The following is a 14,189-nucleotide window of genomic DNA, read 5'->3' on the forward strand; positions in this document are numbered from 1 at the left end:
GAATAGACTTGTTAGTCCCTCCTTAGTACCGCCTTGTCAGCATTTGTAACCCCCCATGAGGACTGGACCTTTTACTTGTGTTGTTACTTGGCAGCTTTTATTACCAGTTGGTGAGGACTATTTAATTAATTAATGGGGTAATGGTTTAGCTGCAGAAGCACGCACAACGTGCTGTTTGTGTTGAGATTTTTTTTACAACGCGGCACATCGGTAATGGCGACAAGGCGGGAAGCTTTAAGAATAGCGTCCCACGCCTTGCTTTTTTAAGGCTTTTATTTCGCGCACACTAGGATCCCCATTTTTCCAGGGCAGCCGAAGCTGCCTCACAACCCCCTCCATGCCGATTCCACAACAATAGGGCATGAGGCACAGGATGGAGAGCACATGCGTGTGGCACTGAGCAAGCCCACCCCAACAAATGCTATTCACAGGGTAGAGGCTCCTGCTCCTGGGACAATTACAGCTCGTGGCTATGGGTAGGTGGGGGCTCTCAGCCCACCGTAATCATACAGTTAAGGCACAGGCTTCCTCCCATCGCCGTGCAGCTCTTTCCACCGACACCTCACGTACTCCGCGCTATTACAGTGGACACCAGGTATAGATAATGTAACTGTGTGTAGCTTTCAGCCTTGCAATTGTGAACAAGCATTTGCAATGCAACAGGTCATGGATTTACGGGATTTTGAGCTATTGGCATTATAAATGACAATGCCTTTTATTTATGCTTTTGTTTTTAAAACATAAATAAAAGGCATTGTCATTTACAATGCCAATAGCTTAAAGTTGCGTAAATGCGAGACCTATTGCATTGCAAATGCTTGTTTGACATTGTCCTTTGCCGCTGAAGGTTACCTAATCCACATGTATTAACAGTAGAAATAATATTGTTTTCTTTATTAAAATATTGACACTATCTTTTAGTGAGATTCCCTATTCCAAGCCGGTGGCAGGAAATGAATCTAAGTTCATGAATGTATGACTATTGTATCTTCAAAAGAAAGAAAATTCTGTGGCTTTTATTATCTTGTAAATAGGTCCTTCTCCCATGCAAGACATGAAAAGGAGCTCTTCTGTTGTTTATATTTAGATGTAATGGCAAACAGGATGTGCCTCCTGGACTGGGATGACTTGTTAGGCAGCCCAGAGTGAGAAACTAAACTAAATGTAAATGTTATCTGGGTCCTGGTGAATCTCCCTCGTAATAAGATACTGCCATTTCTGAAAAAGAAGGAAAAGCGCAGGAGATAAATAGCAAATAACTGTGTGGCCTTAGTGTCCCACTGGTACATTATATACCACACTTGTGGGTCTAGTTAGCACTAACCCGCATACAGACTGGAAGACAACCTAGGTCCCAAGTAATACCGGCCTATACCACTTCTTTGGAAAGGAATATGCTACTTACCAGTATGCATCTGTTCTTGGCATAGAGGGCTGCAGAGTGGTACATTTATGAATAGATCGCCATCTGGTGTTGGGCTCGGATGATTGCACTTTGTTTTTCTTCAGGAGAAGTCTTTGTCGTCATAGGTGACTCCTCCTCTCGGTGTTAGTGCGCATGGGCATCGGCTCCATCCTTAGATTGTTTTGCCATAGTAGGGTTAGATGGAGTAGTGTAGTGTAGTACATAAAGATATGCCCATGTAAATGTATCTAAATAAGATAATGTTGGGACAGACACAGGTTTCCGGGGAGGCAGGGAGGGCATGTACCACTCTGCAGCCCTCTATGCCAAGAACAGATGCATACTGGTAAGTAGCATATTCCGTTCGAGGCATATGGGCTGCAGATGGTACATTTATGAATAGATTGTACAGCAGTTACCTCCCTAGCGGTGGTCACCAGTGTCTGTCGCAACTGTCTGAAATAGAGTTTTTAATACAGCTTGGCCCACTCTGGCTTGTTGTGCAGCCTGTACATCAACACAGTAGTGCTTTGTGAATGTATGTGGTGTAGACCAAGTTGCTGCTCTACATATGTCATCTAGGGGAATGTTCCCTAAGAATGCCATAGATGCTCCTAGTTTTCTTGTGGAATGAGCTCTAGGAGGAACAGTTAATGTTCTCTTTGCTTTAATGTAACATATTTGTATGCATCTTACAATCCATCTTGCGATGCCTGCTTTAGAGATAGGATTGCCCTTATGTGTTGGGGAAAATGCTACAAATAGTTGTTTAGTTTTCCTGAAGCCTTGTGTTCTTTCTATGTAGTATGAAATGGCTCTTTTAACATCTAGTGTATGTAGAGCCCTTTCTGCCACCGTCTGTGGCTTTGGAAAGAAGACTGGTAATTCCACTGGCTGATTGATGTGGAATGCTGAAATTACTTTAGGCAAGAACTTTGGGTTTGTTCTAAGAACCACTTTATTCTGGTGTATCTGTAGGAATGGTTCTTGTATTGTTAATGCCTGTAACTCGCTTACTCTTCTGAGTGAGGTAATGGCTATAAGGAATGCCACCTTCCATGTAAGGAATTGTATTTCGCACCTATGCATAGGTTCGAAGGGTGGCCCCATTAGTCTGGTGAGTACTACGTTGAGGTTCCAGACTGGGGCAGGTGGTAATCTTGGTGGAATGACTCTTTTAAGACCTTCCATGAATGCTTTTATCGCTGGTACTCTGAACAGTGATATGCGCTGCCTGTTTTGTAGGTATGCTGCTATAGCTGCTAGATGTACTCTGATAGATGTGTACGCTAGATTACATTGCTGTAAGTGTAACAAGTAGCAAATAATCTCCCTTGTTGATACGTCTAGAGGGTTGATATTGTTATTAGTGCAGTGTATAGCAAACCTCTTCCACTTAGCTGCATAGCATGCTCTGGTGGTTGGACGTCTCGCTTGTTTAATTATTTCCATGCAATTTGGGGGGAGATCTAAGTACCCAAATTCTAGGATTTCAGGAGCCAGATCGCTAAGTTCAATTGAGTTGGATCTGGGTGCATTATCTCTCCAGGGTTCTGTGTAAGGTGCATGGGTAGAATTCGTAGCTTTTGATGTGGCACTTGTGAGAGTTGTAGGAGCGTGGTGAACCACGGCTGTCTTGCCCACGTGGGTGCTACTAGTATCATGGTCATTGAATGTTGTTGCAGTTTCCTGACCACTAATGGGATTAGTGGGAGAGGGGGAAAAGCGTATGCAAATTTGTTGGACCAATTTATCCATAACGCATTGCCCTGCGACAGGTGATGTGGGTACCTGGACGCGAAGCTTTGGCATTTTGCGTTCTGATGAGTGGCAAATAGGTCTATCTCTGGTTGTCCCCATCTTTGGAAGAATGGCTGCAGTATTTGTTGGTGCAGTTCCCATTCGTGTATTTGTTCCGACTGTCTGCTTAAGATGTCTGCTATCTGGTTTTGAACTCCTGGTAGGTGTTCGGCTAACAGATAGATGTTTTGAGGAATGGCCCATCTCCAAATCTCCTGTGCCAGTCTGGATAATTGGAGAGAGTGCGTCCCCCCCTGTTTTTGAATATAATACATTGCTGTCATGTTGTCTGTTCTGATCAGGACTGCTTTGTGGATAACATGTATCTGAAAGGCTTTCAATGCTAGAAACACTGCCAGTAGTTCTAGATAGTTGATGTGCAGTGTTTTTTCCTGCACACTCCACCTTCCTTGTACTGTGTATTTGTCCATATGTGCTCCCCATCCGGTGAGCGATGCGTCTGCTGTTATTGTCACCTGTGGAATTGGCTCTAGGAACGACCGCCCCTTGGTAATGTTTGTTCTGTTCCACCACTTCAGAGAGCGGTGTGTGCGGTCGTCTACCAACACCAGATCCGTAATCTGTCCTTGAGCCTGATTCCACTGTGTCGCTAAGCATTCTTGTAGCGGACGCATTTGTAGTTTTGCATATGGTATTAGCAGTATGCAGGATGACATCATGCCTAGTAGCTGCATGAACACTCTTGCTGTTAGTGAGTGTTGTGGCTGAAATCTCTGAATGATTGTAAGCATTGCTTGGACTCTTATTGGGTTGGGGTACACCTTGGCTTTTTCTGTGTCTATGGTAGCCCCCAGATATTGTTGAACTTTGTTTGGTTGTAGGTGTGACTTTGTGTAGTTCACCGTGAACCCTAGCTGGTGTAGTAGCTGAATTGTCTTTTGTGTGTGTTGCAGACACTCCTCTTGCGACCTGGCTTTTATTAGCCAGTCGTCCAAGTATGGGAAGACATGAATTTGTTGTCTTCTTAGGTGAGCTGCTACCACTGCCAGGCATTTTGTGAACACTCTTGGTGCCGTCGTGACACCAAATGGGAGGACTTTGAACTGATAATGTTGTCCTTCTACCACAAACCTGAGGTATTTCCTGTGGGCTTTGTGAATAGGGATATGAAAGTAAGCGTCTTTTAGATCCAGTGTAGAAAGAAAGTCCCCTTTCTTCAGTAAAGGAAGTACTTGTTGGAGCGTGACCATGTGGAAATGTTCCGAATTTATGTATGCGTTGAGAGGTCTTAGGTCCAGTATTGGCCTTAGAGACCCGTCCTTTTTGGGGATTAGGAAGTATAGTGAGTATACTCCTGTTCCCTGTTGGTGCTGTGGAACCTTCTCTATGGCATGCTTTTCTAGCAGTGATATTACTTCCTGTTTTAACAGTGTCAGGTGATCTTGTTTCATTGGACGCTGTTTGGGGGGGATGTTTGGTGGGGTAGCTGTGAGTTCTAGGCAATAACCATGTTGGATAATTTGTCTTACCCACTTGTCTGATGTGATGTTTTCCCAGACAGGTAGGAACTGTGATAGGCGTCCCCCTACCGGTGTTATATGGTCTGGGGGAAGCTCTATGAAGTCACTGTTTTGGGGTTGGAGAGTTGCGGTTGTTGTTGTTTCCGCGACCTCTACCCTTGTTGTTGTTACCCCTGTATCCACCTCTAGAATTACCTCTGGGTGATGTAGGTGTAAAAGAGGTTTGCTGTTGGTTTGTACCTGTACTTTTGGATCCTCCTCTATAGGTGGATCTACGAAAGGAACCTCTTTGTGTCGGCTGTTGCAATGCTCCCATTGATTTAGCCGTTTCTGTATCCTTTTTCATTTTTTCTAGGGCCTCATCTGTCCCTGTGCCAAAAAGTGTTTTCCCATCAAAAGGTTGATTAAGTAACGAGGTTTGTACCTCTTGTTTGAATCCTGACACTCTGAGCCATGCATGTCTCCTTAGCATGATGCTTGTATTTGTCGACCTTGCCGCAGTTTCTGCCGCGTCTAGGGCGCACTTTATTGAAGTGTTAGTAATTAACTTCCCTTCTTGTATAAGTTGATCAGCTCTCTTTTGATGTTCTTTAGGGAGATGTTTGATGAGTGTTTCTAACTCATCATAATGCGCTCTGTCATACCTTGCAAGTAGTGCTTGCGTATTAGCTATGCGCCAACTGTTTGCCGCTTGAGATGCTACTCTCTTGCCAGAGGCATCTATTAGTTTAGACTCCTTGTCAGGAGGTGGCGCTTCTCCCGTAGATAAAGAGTTTGCTCTCTTGCGAGCGTTTGTGACCACTAGTGAGTCTAGAGGAATTTGTCCCTTAATGTATATTGGGTCTTTTGGAGCTGCCCTATATTTTTTATCAATTCTTGGGTTCAATACCCTAGCCCTCACTGGGTCTTTGAATATCTCTGATGTATGACTGAGAAGGCCTTTTAGCATTGGTAGTGTTCCTGATGTTCTTTGTGCAGTAGGTCATGTCTCTAATAAGAAGTCCTGTACTAGAGGTTCTGTATGTAGGTCTACCTTATGAAATGTTGCTGCTCTAGTAATGAGTTGTGCAAACCCAGTATTGTCATCAGGAGGTGAAGGTTTTGAGGGATATGACTCAAGGTCGGTATCATTACCTGATCCCACATTATACTCCTCCCATGGGTCTGCCTCCTCTGGGATTGTGTCCTCATCATCCCCAGGGTGTCCCCCCTCCCCTGTGTCACTTTCTCCATCTGTTGTAGGTGTAGATGGACGTGTGGGAGGAATATCTGGCCTATTGTGAGGAATAGGCGGAGATGGTGTGTGAGGTTTGGGAGAAGGGGGAGGAGTTGTATTCGTCCCCATTGTTCTCTTCTTTGGATGAGCCTTGTCGTCCAAATGTTCATGTTTCCTCTTTTTAGGTAGCTCTGTGACTACCTTGCCAGTCTTTGGGTCAATAAACAAAGTCTTTTGTTTAGGATCCGTTCCGTGTTCCTGTGTCGGTACCGCAGTTTTCGGTTCCGAAAGGTGTCTTTTCTTTGAAATGTCCATTTGTATTTTCGGTGCCGAAGTTTTGTTCGGATCCGACTTCTTCGGTATCGAAGATGTCCCCGGTGTCGAGGGTGTTTTCGGCGCCGAAGCGTGCTTCGGTGTCGACATGGACTGCTTCGACTTCGAGCTTTCCTTTACTTGGTGCTTCGGTGTCGATGTGGTTGGTTTATCGGAACCGGAACCACTATGATGGGGGACCGAGTGTTTCGGTTTCTGTTTCGTTGCCGGGCTCGAAGGCGGGGCGTTGGAAACCTTTTTCGGTTGTCTGACCGGGCTCGAGGGCGGGGTCGACACCGTGCGGGGTCTGTTTTTCGGTAAAGGGACGTCGTCACTCACGGTTTGTTGGACGTCGAATTCCTCGACGTCGGACTCGTCCGCTTCTGACCCCGCCTCGTCGGCCTCTTCTTCCTCCTCTTCTGGTTGCTGGTCCTCGAACAGCTCCGGGATTGCTTGTGACTGCATTCTCGATACCTCGTGTCTTCGGGCTCGACGGTTTCTAATCGTCGATTTTGACGAGAACGCTGCACAGGCCTCACAGTCCCTGGATTCGTGTTCAGGGGACAAGCAGAGGTTGCACACTTCGTGTAGGTCCTTGTGTGGGAACTTAGCACCACACGTTGGACATTTTTTGAATGGAGTCCTTTCCATGGACCCCGGGCTGGACTACGTCGAGTTTCTCGTAGTCGTCGTCCTTCGAATCGCGTCGGTATGGAGTGAAGTCGCGTTCGATAACGATACCGTCGATTTGGAAAGGAATACGCGCCGGTTATAACCTTCTTTGTTGAAGTCGGTCCGGAGCGCTTCGATCCTCATCCGAACCCGATGGCGGAAAAAAACAATCTAAGGATGGAGCCGATGCCCATGCGCACTAACACCGAGAGGAGGAGTCACCTATGACGACAAAGACTTCTCCAGAAGAAAAACAAAGTGCAATCATCCGAGCCCAACACCAGATGGCGATCTATTCATAAATGTACCATCTGCAGCCCATATGCCTCGAACACAAATGTTAGGAATAGCACCATTGGCCAGTTCCTCTTCTGGCACCAATGCCACCACCCCTTTCAGGAGTAAGATCTCCACCTACTGTTGAAGAGTGCATAGGTGGTCTCCTGAAGGAGGGAAAGAGAGGAGACGATGCGTATGGGAACTAGTTGAAAGGGTAGAACACACCACCTTTCCATGATCTGCAAGACTCAAAAGTGTTTAGTTATGGTCCTCTTTCTTGTGAAAAAAGGAAGCCTATCTTCCAACAGTCACAGTGTGTTCTGACAAGAGGGAACTAGGGTTGCTTCTCGTGCAATGGTCCGGGAAGAGGAGGAAAGTAGAAGCAAGACTCAGCCTCAAGCTTTGGCACAACCCTAATACTGACTCAAAGGGATATGCAGATGCTGTTGGGGCTGTTCGCTTTGTCTTCCTCTGAATGAAAAGCTTTTACTAAAGTCCCACAATATGTGGAACTGTCGGTAGTCCAGCAGCTTTGATTGGAGCCCAGCATTCTAAAGGTGTCCTTGTTTTCTTTAAAACTCGCCAATGCTAAATCCACTTTATCACATAATTCGTGGGAGTCAACAAATGGAATCTCCATTAAGGTAGTCTGGTCATCAGTGGAAACTCTGGAGTTCCTCAACCAGGCATGATGTCGAAGAGCAACAGATGTCCCCATAGCCTGTGTTACAGAGTTTGCTGTGTCCAAACCAAACTGAATGACCTCTGTGGCTGTAACATGTCAGTCTCAGTAATTTGGTAAAATGCATCAGTAGATGTTCTGTTAAGTTGGAAGTGACAAATTGTACTATGTCCCAAAGGGCATGGAAGTATTGACCCAGCAAGTATGCGTCATTGAGTGACTTAAGTGCCATGCTCCCCGCCATCAAAGACTTTTGGCAAATTCTTTGATCTTTTTGACTCCTATCCAATGGATTGGTAGGAAACGCAACAAAAGATAATTCTGATATGTAAGATGCCTGAACACCAGACTACCAGGCAACCAATTTGCTAACAGCCAGGTAGTGGATGTTTTTTCTCATACTGCAGATGTTGGTTATGTAAGAGTCTTGCTGAAAGGAAGCAAGGGTTCTAAAGATTAGAAAGTTGGGTGTAAGACCTATGTTAAGATAGAAGACTGGGTATATAAGGAAGGAATGGATAGATCCAGGACGTCTGCAACATTGCATATTACGGCATAATAATAAGTGACCTCTGGAGATGGGATCTTAGAGAGTGGTCACATCAGGCTCCATAAAAACAGATTGGCCATCTCATTCATCAGTTTATGTTCAGGGACCATCTACAGGATAAGTGATTTTCGTCTGAACCTATTCAGAGGGGTAGAAAACTCCATTAAGTACAATGGGCCTGAAGCTGAAGTAGGCATAGGTGAAGTTGGGAAAGGTTCCAGTTGAGTCGGAAGAAGTGCTGGTGAAGGTTGAAGCAACGCCGAAGGTCAAGATCCCTCTGAATGGCAAGAGAAGGCAGCGTCGGCCATGGAGCATAGGTGCGAAAACTAGCAGATAAGGGAGAGATAAGGCGAAGTGAGCTTGAGTAAAACCCACTGTGTCACCACAAAAAAATAAAGCCATAGGATCCGTGGAGTCCAAAGGAACTTCAGAGAGGACCATAGCCCTGTGAAAAACATCTAAACTCGCATTCAGGAAGTAAGCAGGGACTGTAATGGGAGTAGTAAACTCCGGGGGGGGGGCTAGAGCTGAGCTGTATGTCTAAGGTCCAGGAATCAGCATCGGGCTCGAAGGAGCTGCAAGCACAAGTTCTTCTTGAGTCATGGGGCAAAAGAGAGTGCTTTCGGTGTCTTACCTTTTGACAATGGGTGTAGCTTGGAGTTGTGACATTGATGAATCTTATGCTGCCACCAGGAACACATCGACAATGACTACAATCATTTTGAGCCCGCTATGAAGATGTTGGCCTCCCCTTCCTTTGATGGCCTGGAGCTGCATGCTGCTCCATGACTCCCATGACTGTGTCTTGGTCAGACACAAGGAACCAAACACAAATGCTGTGAGGATCTGTGATGGGCATTTGCTCATCGCGGTCTGTGCAAGGTTTAAATCCTGATCATTGAGGACTAAAATCCCACCATTGCACTGAAAACTGTTTGAAAAAGATGAAAAATTGTCAAAGCAAAATGTGTGAAAATCTGAGGGAAGAAAAGCATCGGAACCTCCATGGCATGGAAAAGAAGGAGCTGACATAAGCATGCCAGTGGGGGCACTTTATTGCTACCGTGATGTCCCAGTGGTGTTGCTTCTGATGCAGAGATGGACCCAGCGCCACCTACTGGTATTGAAAACTTTCAGGTTCCACTGGGATATTCAAAAGGTGAAGAATCGGACGGTAGATGCATGTGCACACACAACATAATGAGCCTTCAGAATCTCAAAAGAGGATGTATGGTAGAGGAAGCAACAAGATAAACACATCTGGTTGTAACTTCATGCCAGTAGGACATGAGTTTTGTTGGGTAACTACAGATTAGCCTTTCAGCTGGCCAGTGTCAAAGTGTATTCTAATCCCTCTTTGCCACATTTTCCCCTGCAGTAGATATGAAGCAAAGGATCTGGCTGTCATTCGGATCAGAATTGGTAATTCATACTAAAGGTCAAGGCACTAGTGGCGGTGTCTACCCATATTCTCTATAACATCTTCAAAGCAGCTACTTGTTTCAAGAATTAGCACAGTTCAAATACATGGCATTCTTCTAGACCTTAAAAGGGCCAGTAGATTGTCATGTAATTGAACTGATCTACAAATATGCCAAGGCAAGTCAAAATGGTCCAACATTGTGCCATTAAGATTATATGCGGCCTTAAAAGATGCAATGGTATATCAGATACTAGCCAGGTGGTGTTTGAGGGACCCAGTGCTATAAACTACCATTAAACAATCAAGCTTGAGGGCCCACTGGAAATAAATAATTGATGAAAGAAGGAAGAAGCAAAAGGGGGAAATACAAGAGGGGTGGAAATGGTTTAGCTCTACAATGTGGGATAGGGAATATCAGCTGATGCACCACATTCTATCCTGGAAATGTTCAGTATCAAAACTCACCGTATAATAGTCATACCAGACACCTTTGGGAAAATAGCCAGTCACAAAGTCCACACCTGGGTCCAATACAGGTGTAACAAGCAGAGAACGTCCCCACAGAAATTGTCTGTCTATTGAATAAGTGGTCGAATCTTGTGCGAATCTGTATGGGAAATAAAAAAAAGTATAATGTGAATAGAAATCAAAAGGCATACGTATAGGATTCAGAAAAACATCTTATCCTGAGCTCTCTATACGGTCAAAAATGTAATTTTCTTGAAGTAAGGCAAAAAGACAAATATTGTTAAACTTTGTCATGCTTCTTACAACCAGGAACACAGAGCACAGGTTTGACTTCACAGATTCACATGGTTTTCAATAGCAAATTCAAAAATCTTACTGACAAGGCTTCACTGCACCAGTAACTGCTCTGCCCCATAGAACATACAGGCTGCCGGTAGCAATTTACTAGGTATTTTGGCTTCATAAGAAAGAGACAAAGTTTAGGCACTGCAAAACCCTGTCTCTGTCCTTCAGATCTACTGCCTCCTCTTGGTGTAGCAACCGGATGACGTCCTGCAAGGTTGACGCATGAAAGTGCACTGACAAGGATGTACCAATTTAATGGACTCCGATCCTAGATGGGGTAGAGGGAGCCACCCTTATATGGCATGAGTCAGTAGAGAGAGTAGATGCCTTTGCCCCACTGGTGTCGGGGTGCGAGCTGTATTGCACCCTTTTGAAGAAGTTGTTAAACCTCTTCCTTGAGAAGAGTGAGGTGGCTTTGGCTGAGGATGTAGTGCAATAGTGGTACGTTAGAGGTGTGTGAAATTCTAATCAGTAGCTTTGCTGAACTACTGCGGACCCTCCTCCATTCCCTTTCCCTCCTCAGCCGGGAGTGTGTCCGGCGGACCTCCTCCGAGTCTCTCGTCCTTCCCCTTCCTTACTCCTGAGCTGATGAACCAGCTACTGGACAACATCAAACCGGGGTCTCCTTTAGATCTATGCCCACTTAGAGTCTTGAAAGCTTGTCGGGAAGTAGTTATTCCCCCCTCTTATGAAGGTCATGAACCGTGTACTCACGGAGGGAGTTTTTCCCTCGCTATGGAAGATGGCGGTGGTTAAACCTCTTTTGAAGAAGCCCACTTTGGATCCGGGGGTTTTGAAAAACTTTCGCCCCATCTCACTTCTTCCTGCCCCTGCAAAGATGCTGGAATTCCATCTTAATCAGCATCTGAGTTCTTTCCTTAGGGATTCTGCCCTCCTGGATGTCTCTCAGCATGGCTTTAGGAGATCTCACAGCACCGAATCCGCCCTTACTGTAGTTGTTAATAACATCTGCTCCCAGGTTGATAAGGGCCATACCACTCTTCTGGTCCTGCTAGACCTGACAGCGGCCTTTGATACTCTGTCTCCTTCCATTCTGGTCGCCTGTCTTAGGGAGTTAGGGGTCGGAGGTCCTGCACTGAGCCTTCTGGATTTCTTTCTCAACGATAGGGAACAGAGAGTGAAGCTGGGCCAGTTTCTATCCGCCCCTAAGCCTGTGCATTGTGGGGTCCCTCAGGGCTCCTCACTGAGCCCTACCCTGTTTAACATATATGTGGCACCACTTGCCAGGGTAGTTAGATCCTTCGGGCTGGAGGTGCTGTCTTATGCTGACGACACCCAAATTATGGTCTCTCTTGCGCAGCCCGTGAAGGACTATGCCCGGATTTTCATGAACTGCATGGAGGCTGTGTCTCGATGGATGATACAGAACTTCCTAAAATTAAACGGGGAGAAAACGGAGGTGCTGATCTTTGGAGGCTGCCAGGAAATTTGGTCAAAGGACTGGTGGCCGCCCTCACTTGGGGACTGTCCTCCTCCCCGTCAGTTTGCCAAGAACTTAGGGGTGCTAATGGACACTTCGCTTTCCTTTGACCGTCAGGTCAGCGGGACTGTCTCCACCTGCTGTGGTATCATTAGGATTCGCAGAAAGATGGCCCATTATCTTTCCCCCGATGCCCGGAAACAGGCTACCGTGGCATTAGTCTCCTCAAGACTGGACTATTGCAACGCCCTGTACTTGGGCATAAACAAGAGCCTTATCCACCCTCTGCAAATGGTCCAGAATGCTGCGGCGAAGATGGTTCTTAACCTTCCCAGACTTGCCTCGGCCTCGTCAGCCCGGAGAAGCCTACATTGGCTTCCTATTCAGTCCAGGATCTCGTTTAAGATTCTCCGTCTTGCCCATGGGGCCCTTCACGGTACAGGCCCTGAGGGGATCAGGTCTCTGGTTCACCCCTACTCACCTAGTCGATCCCTTCGCTCTTCCAACAAAAATCTTCTTGAAGTGCCAAGGTTCGTTAGAGTGAAATGGGGAGGTAGAGCATTTTCCTCGGATGTACCCAGGTTATGGAATTCCCTCCCCCCCGAACTCCTGGGGCAACCGTTGTTTGCTCTTTTCCGCAAGGCTTTAAAAACCTGGCTTTTCTCTGAAGTCTATCGGTAATAGCCCTCTCTGGTTGACTACATCTCATTTGACCTGCTTCGGCGCCTTGATGCCCTTGGGCTAAGATGCGCGATAAAAGACTCCCTTCATTCATTCATTCATTCATTCTGCTAGAATCCATTGAGCTGAGTTTATTTCATCCCATCGAAGTGGTAAACATCTTTGTCTCCCCTGCCAGGTGATATGTGATCAGTGGGAGCATGGATTAGTCCGACCTTGAGAATGGGTTCTCCTTTGCCAGAGCCACCTTTCCCCCTGCCTATGCTGTCATTAACCCTGCAACCTCCCACTGAGTATCAACTGCCCGCCTGGAATTTGTGAAAGAGACTGTCTGTTGGCGCTGGCACGTTTGGACTTAAAAGGGGTGTTTAGTCTTGCTTCTGCCCCAGGGCTGCTACCTGAAAAAGTGGAACTTGAAGAGGCAGACTGCAGGGTGCCCATGGACTTCGACCTCTGTGCCATTTAAAAAAAAATCTTTTCCACATTCCGATCTACTTGGGACTCCAAGACATAATCACACATCAAATGGGATGCTGAGAAGGTCTTGTTGGATCTCTGGCTTGAACCCAAGATGCAAAGTCTTCTATAGTGGCAGAGTAGTACGCTAGTGTTTATGTAGTGGGAGGCGGCAGAATCAAGTGCACAGCAAATATTCACAGCTTCTTATTAGTCCTCCCTCTTTCTGTAGGTCATGGGTAGATGCTGTAGCAACCCCTTCCTCTCCTCCCATTGAAATTTGTTTTACCTTGACAGCAAGACAATCACATTGGCAATACACCATTGGGTGGCTGCTCCAGTCGTCATTCCCTTGCTGGCAGCATTGAGCTTGTTACTCTCCTTGTTCAACAATGAAAGGGTGTCCACCACTTCATAAGCTAAGGCCTACTAGCTTGTGTGTACCACCAGGGAGTCTGGGTTGACTTGGCCATGGATGAAATGGGTCATTGGTAGAGGCCTTGAACACCTCGGCCCACCACCTTTGCCCTAATTGGGTCTTTGAAAATATCTGCGGCCGACTTCAATGTGCCCTTGAGCATGAGGAGGAACTGAATGGTATTTTCAGTCTTCGAGTGTCTCAACCAAAAAGTCCTTCCCCTACAGTAAGTCATGAAAATTGACTTTAATGTGGTGGACACAATTGTATCATCTGGAGTGAATGGGTTAGCCAGGTATGGTTTGAGATCTGGGTGGTCTGCAGGGTCGAAATTGTAATTGTCCCAGGTTGGGAAGGGGTTGAGGGGTCACTAACTCTTGTGGCTCAATGGCTCATGACTCTTGCGGCTTGACGCCCTTCACTGAAAGCTTGCTCAGTTCCAAAACCTACTCTCGATTCTGACCGGAGTCCAATGGCAGGCTGAGCCAGAGACTGTAATTTTCTTGCTGCCCTGCTTGGGGCTCAACTCCTGTGGGAGCTGTGCTCTACTTCAGTGTTGG

General features: G+C 46.2%; 1 protein-coding gene across 3 annotated transcripts in view; it reads right to left on the bottom strand.

Moving 5' to 3' along the window:
• Positions 1–14,189, bottom strand: part of LOC144786032 (lysosomal alpha-glucosidase-like) — an 828,834-nt gene that overhangs the window by 199,888 nt on the left and 614,757 nt on the right. For all 3 annotated transcript variants that reach the window (XM_078664954.1, XM_078664952.1, XM_078664953.1), the window contains exon 16: positions 10,286–10,427. In XM_078664954.1, coding sequence (XP_078521080.1) covers positions 10,286–10,427 — 142 coding nt within the window. The remainder of the gene's footprint in view (positions 1–10,285; positions 10,428–14,189) is intronic.

This window comes from Lissotriton helveticus, chromosome 10 (assembly GCF_964261635.1).
Source record: "Lissotriton helveticus chromosome 10, aLisHel1.1, whole genome shotgun sequence".
Lineage (NCBI taxonomy): Eukaryota > Metazoa > Chordata > Amphibia > Caudata > Salamandridae > Lissotriton > Lissotriton helveticus.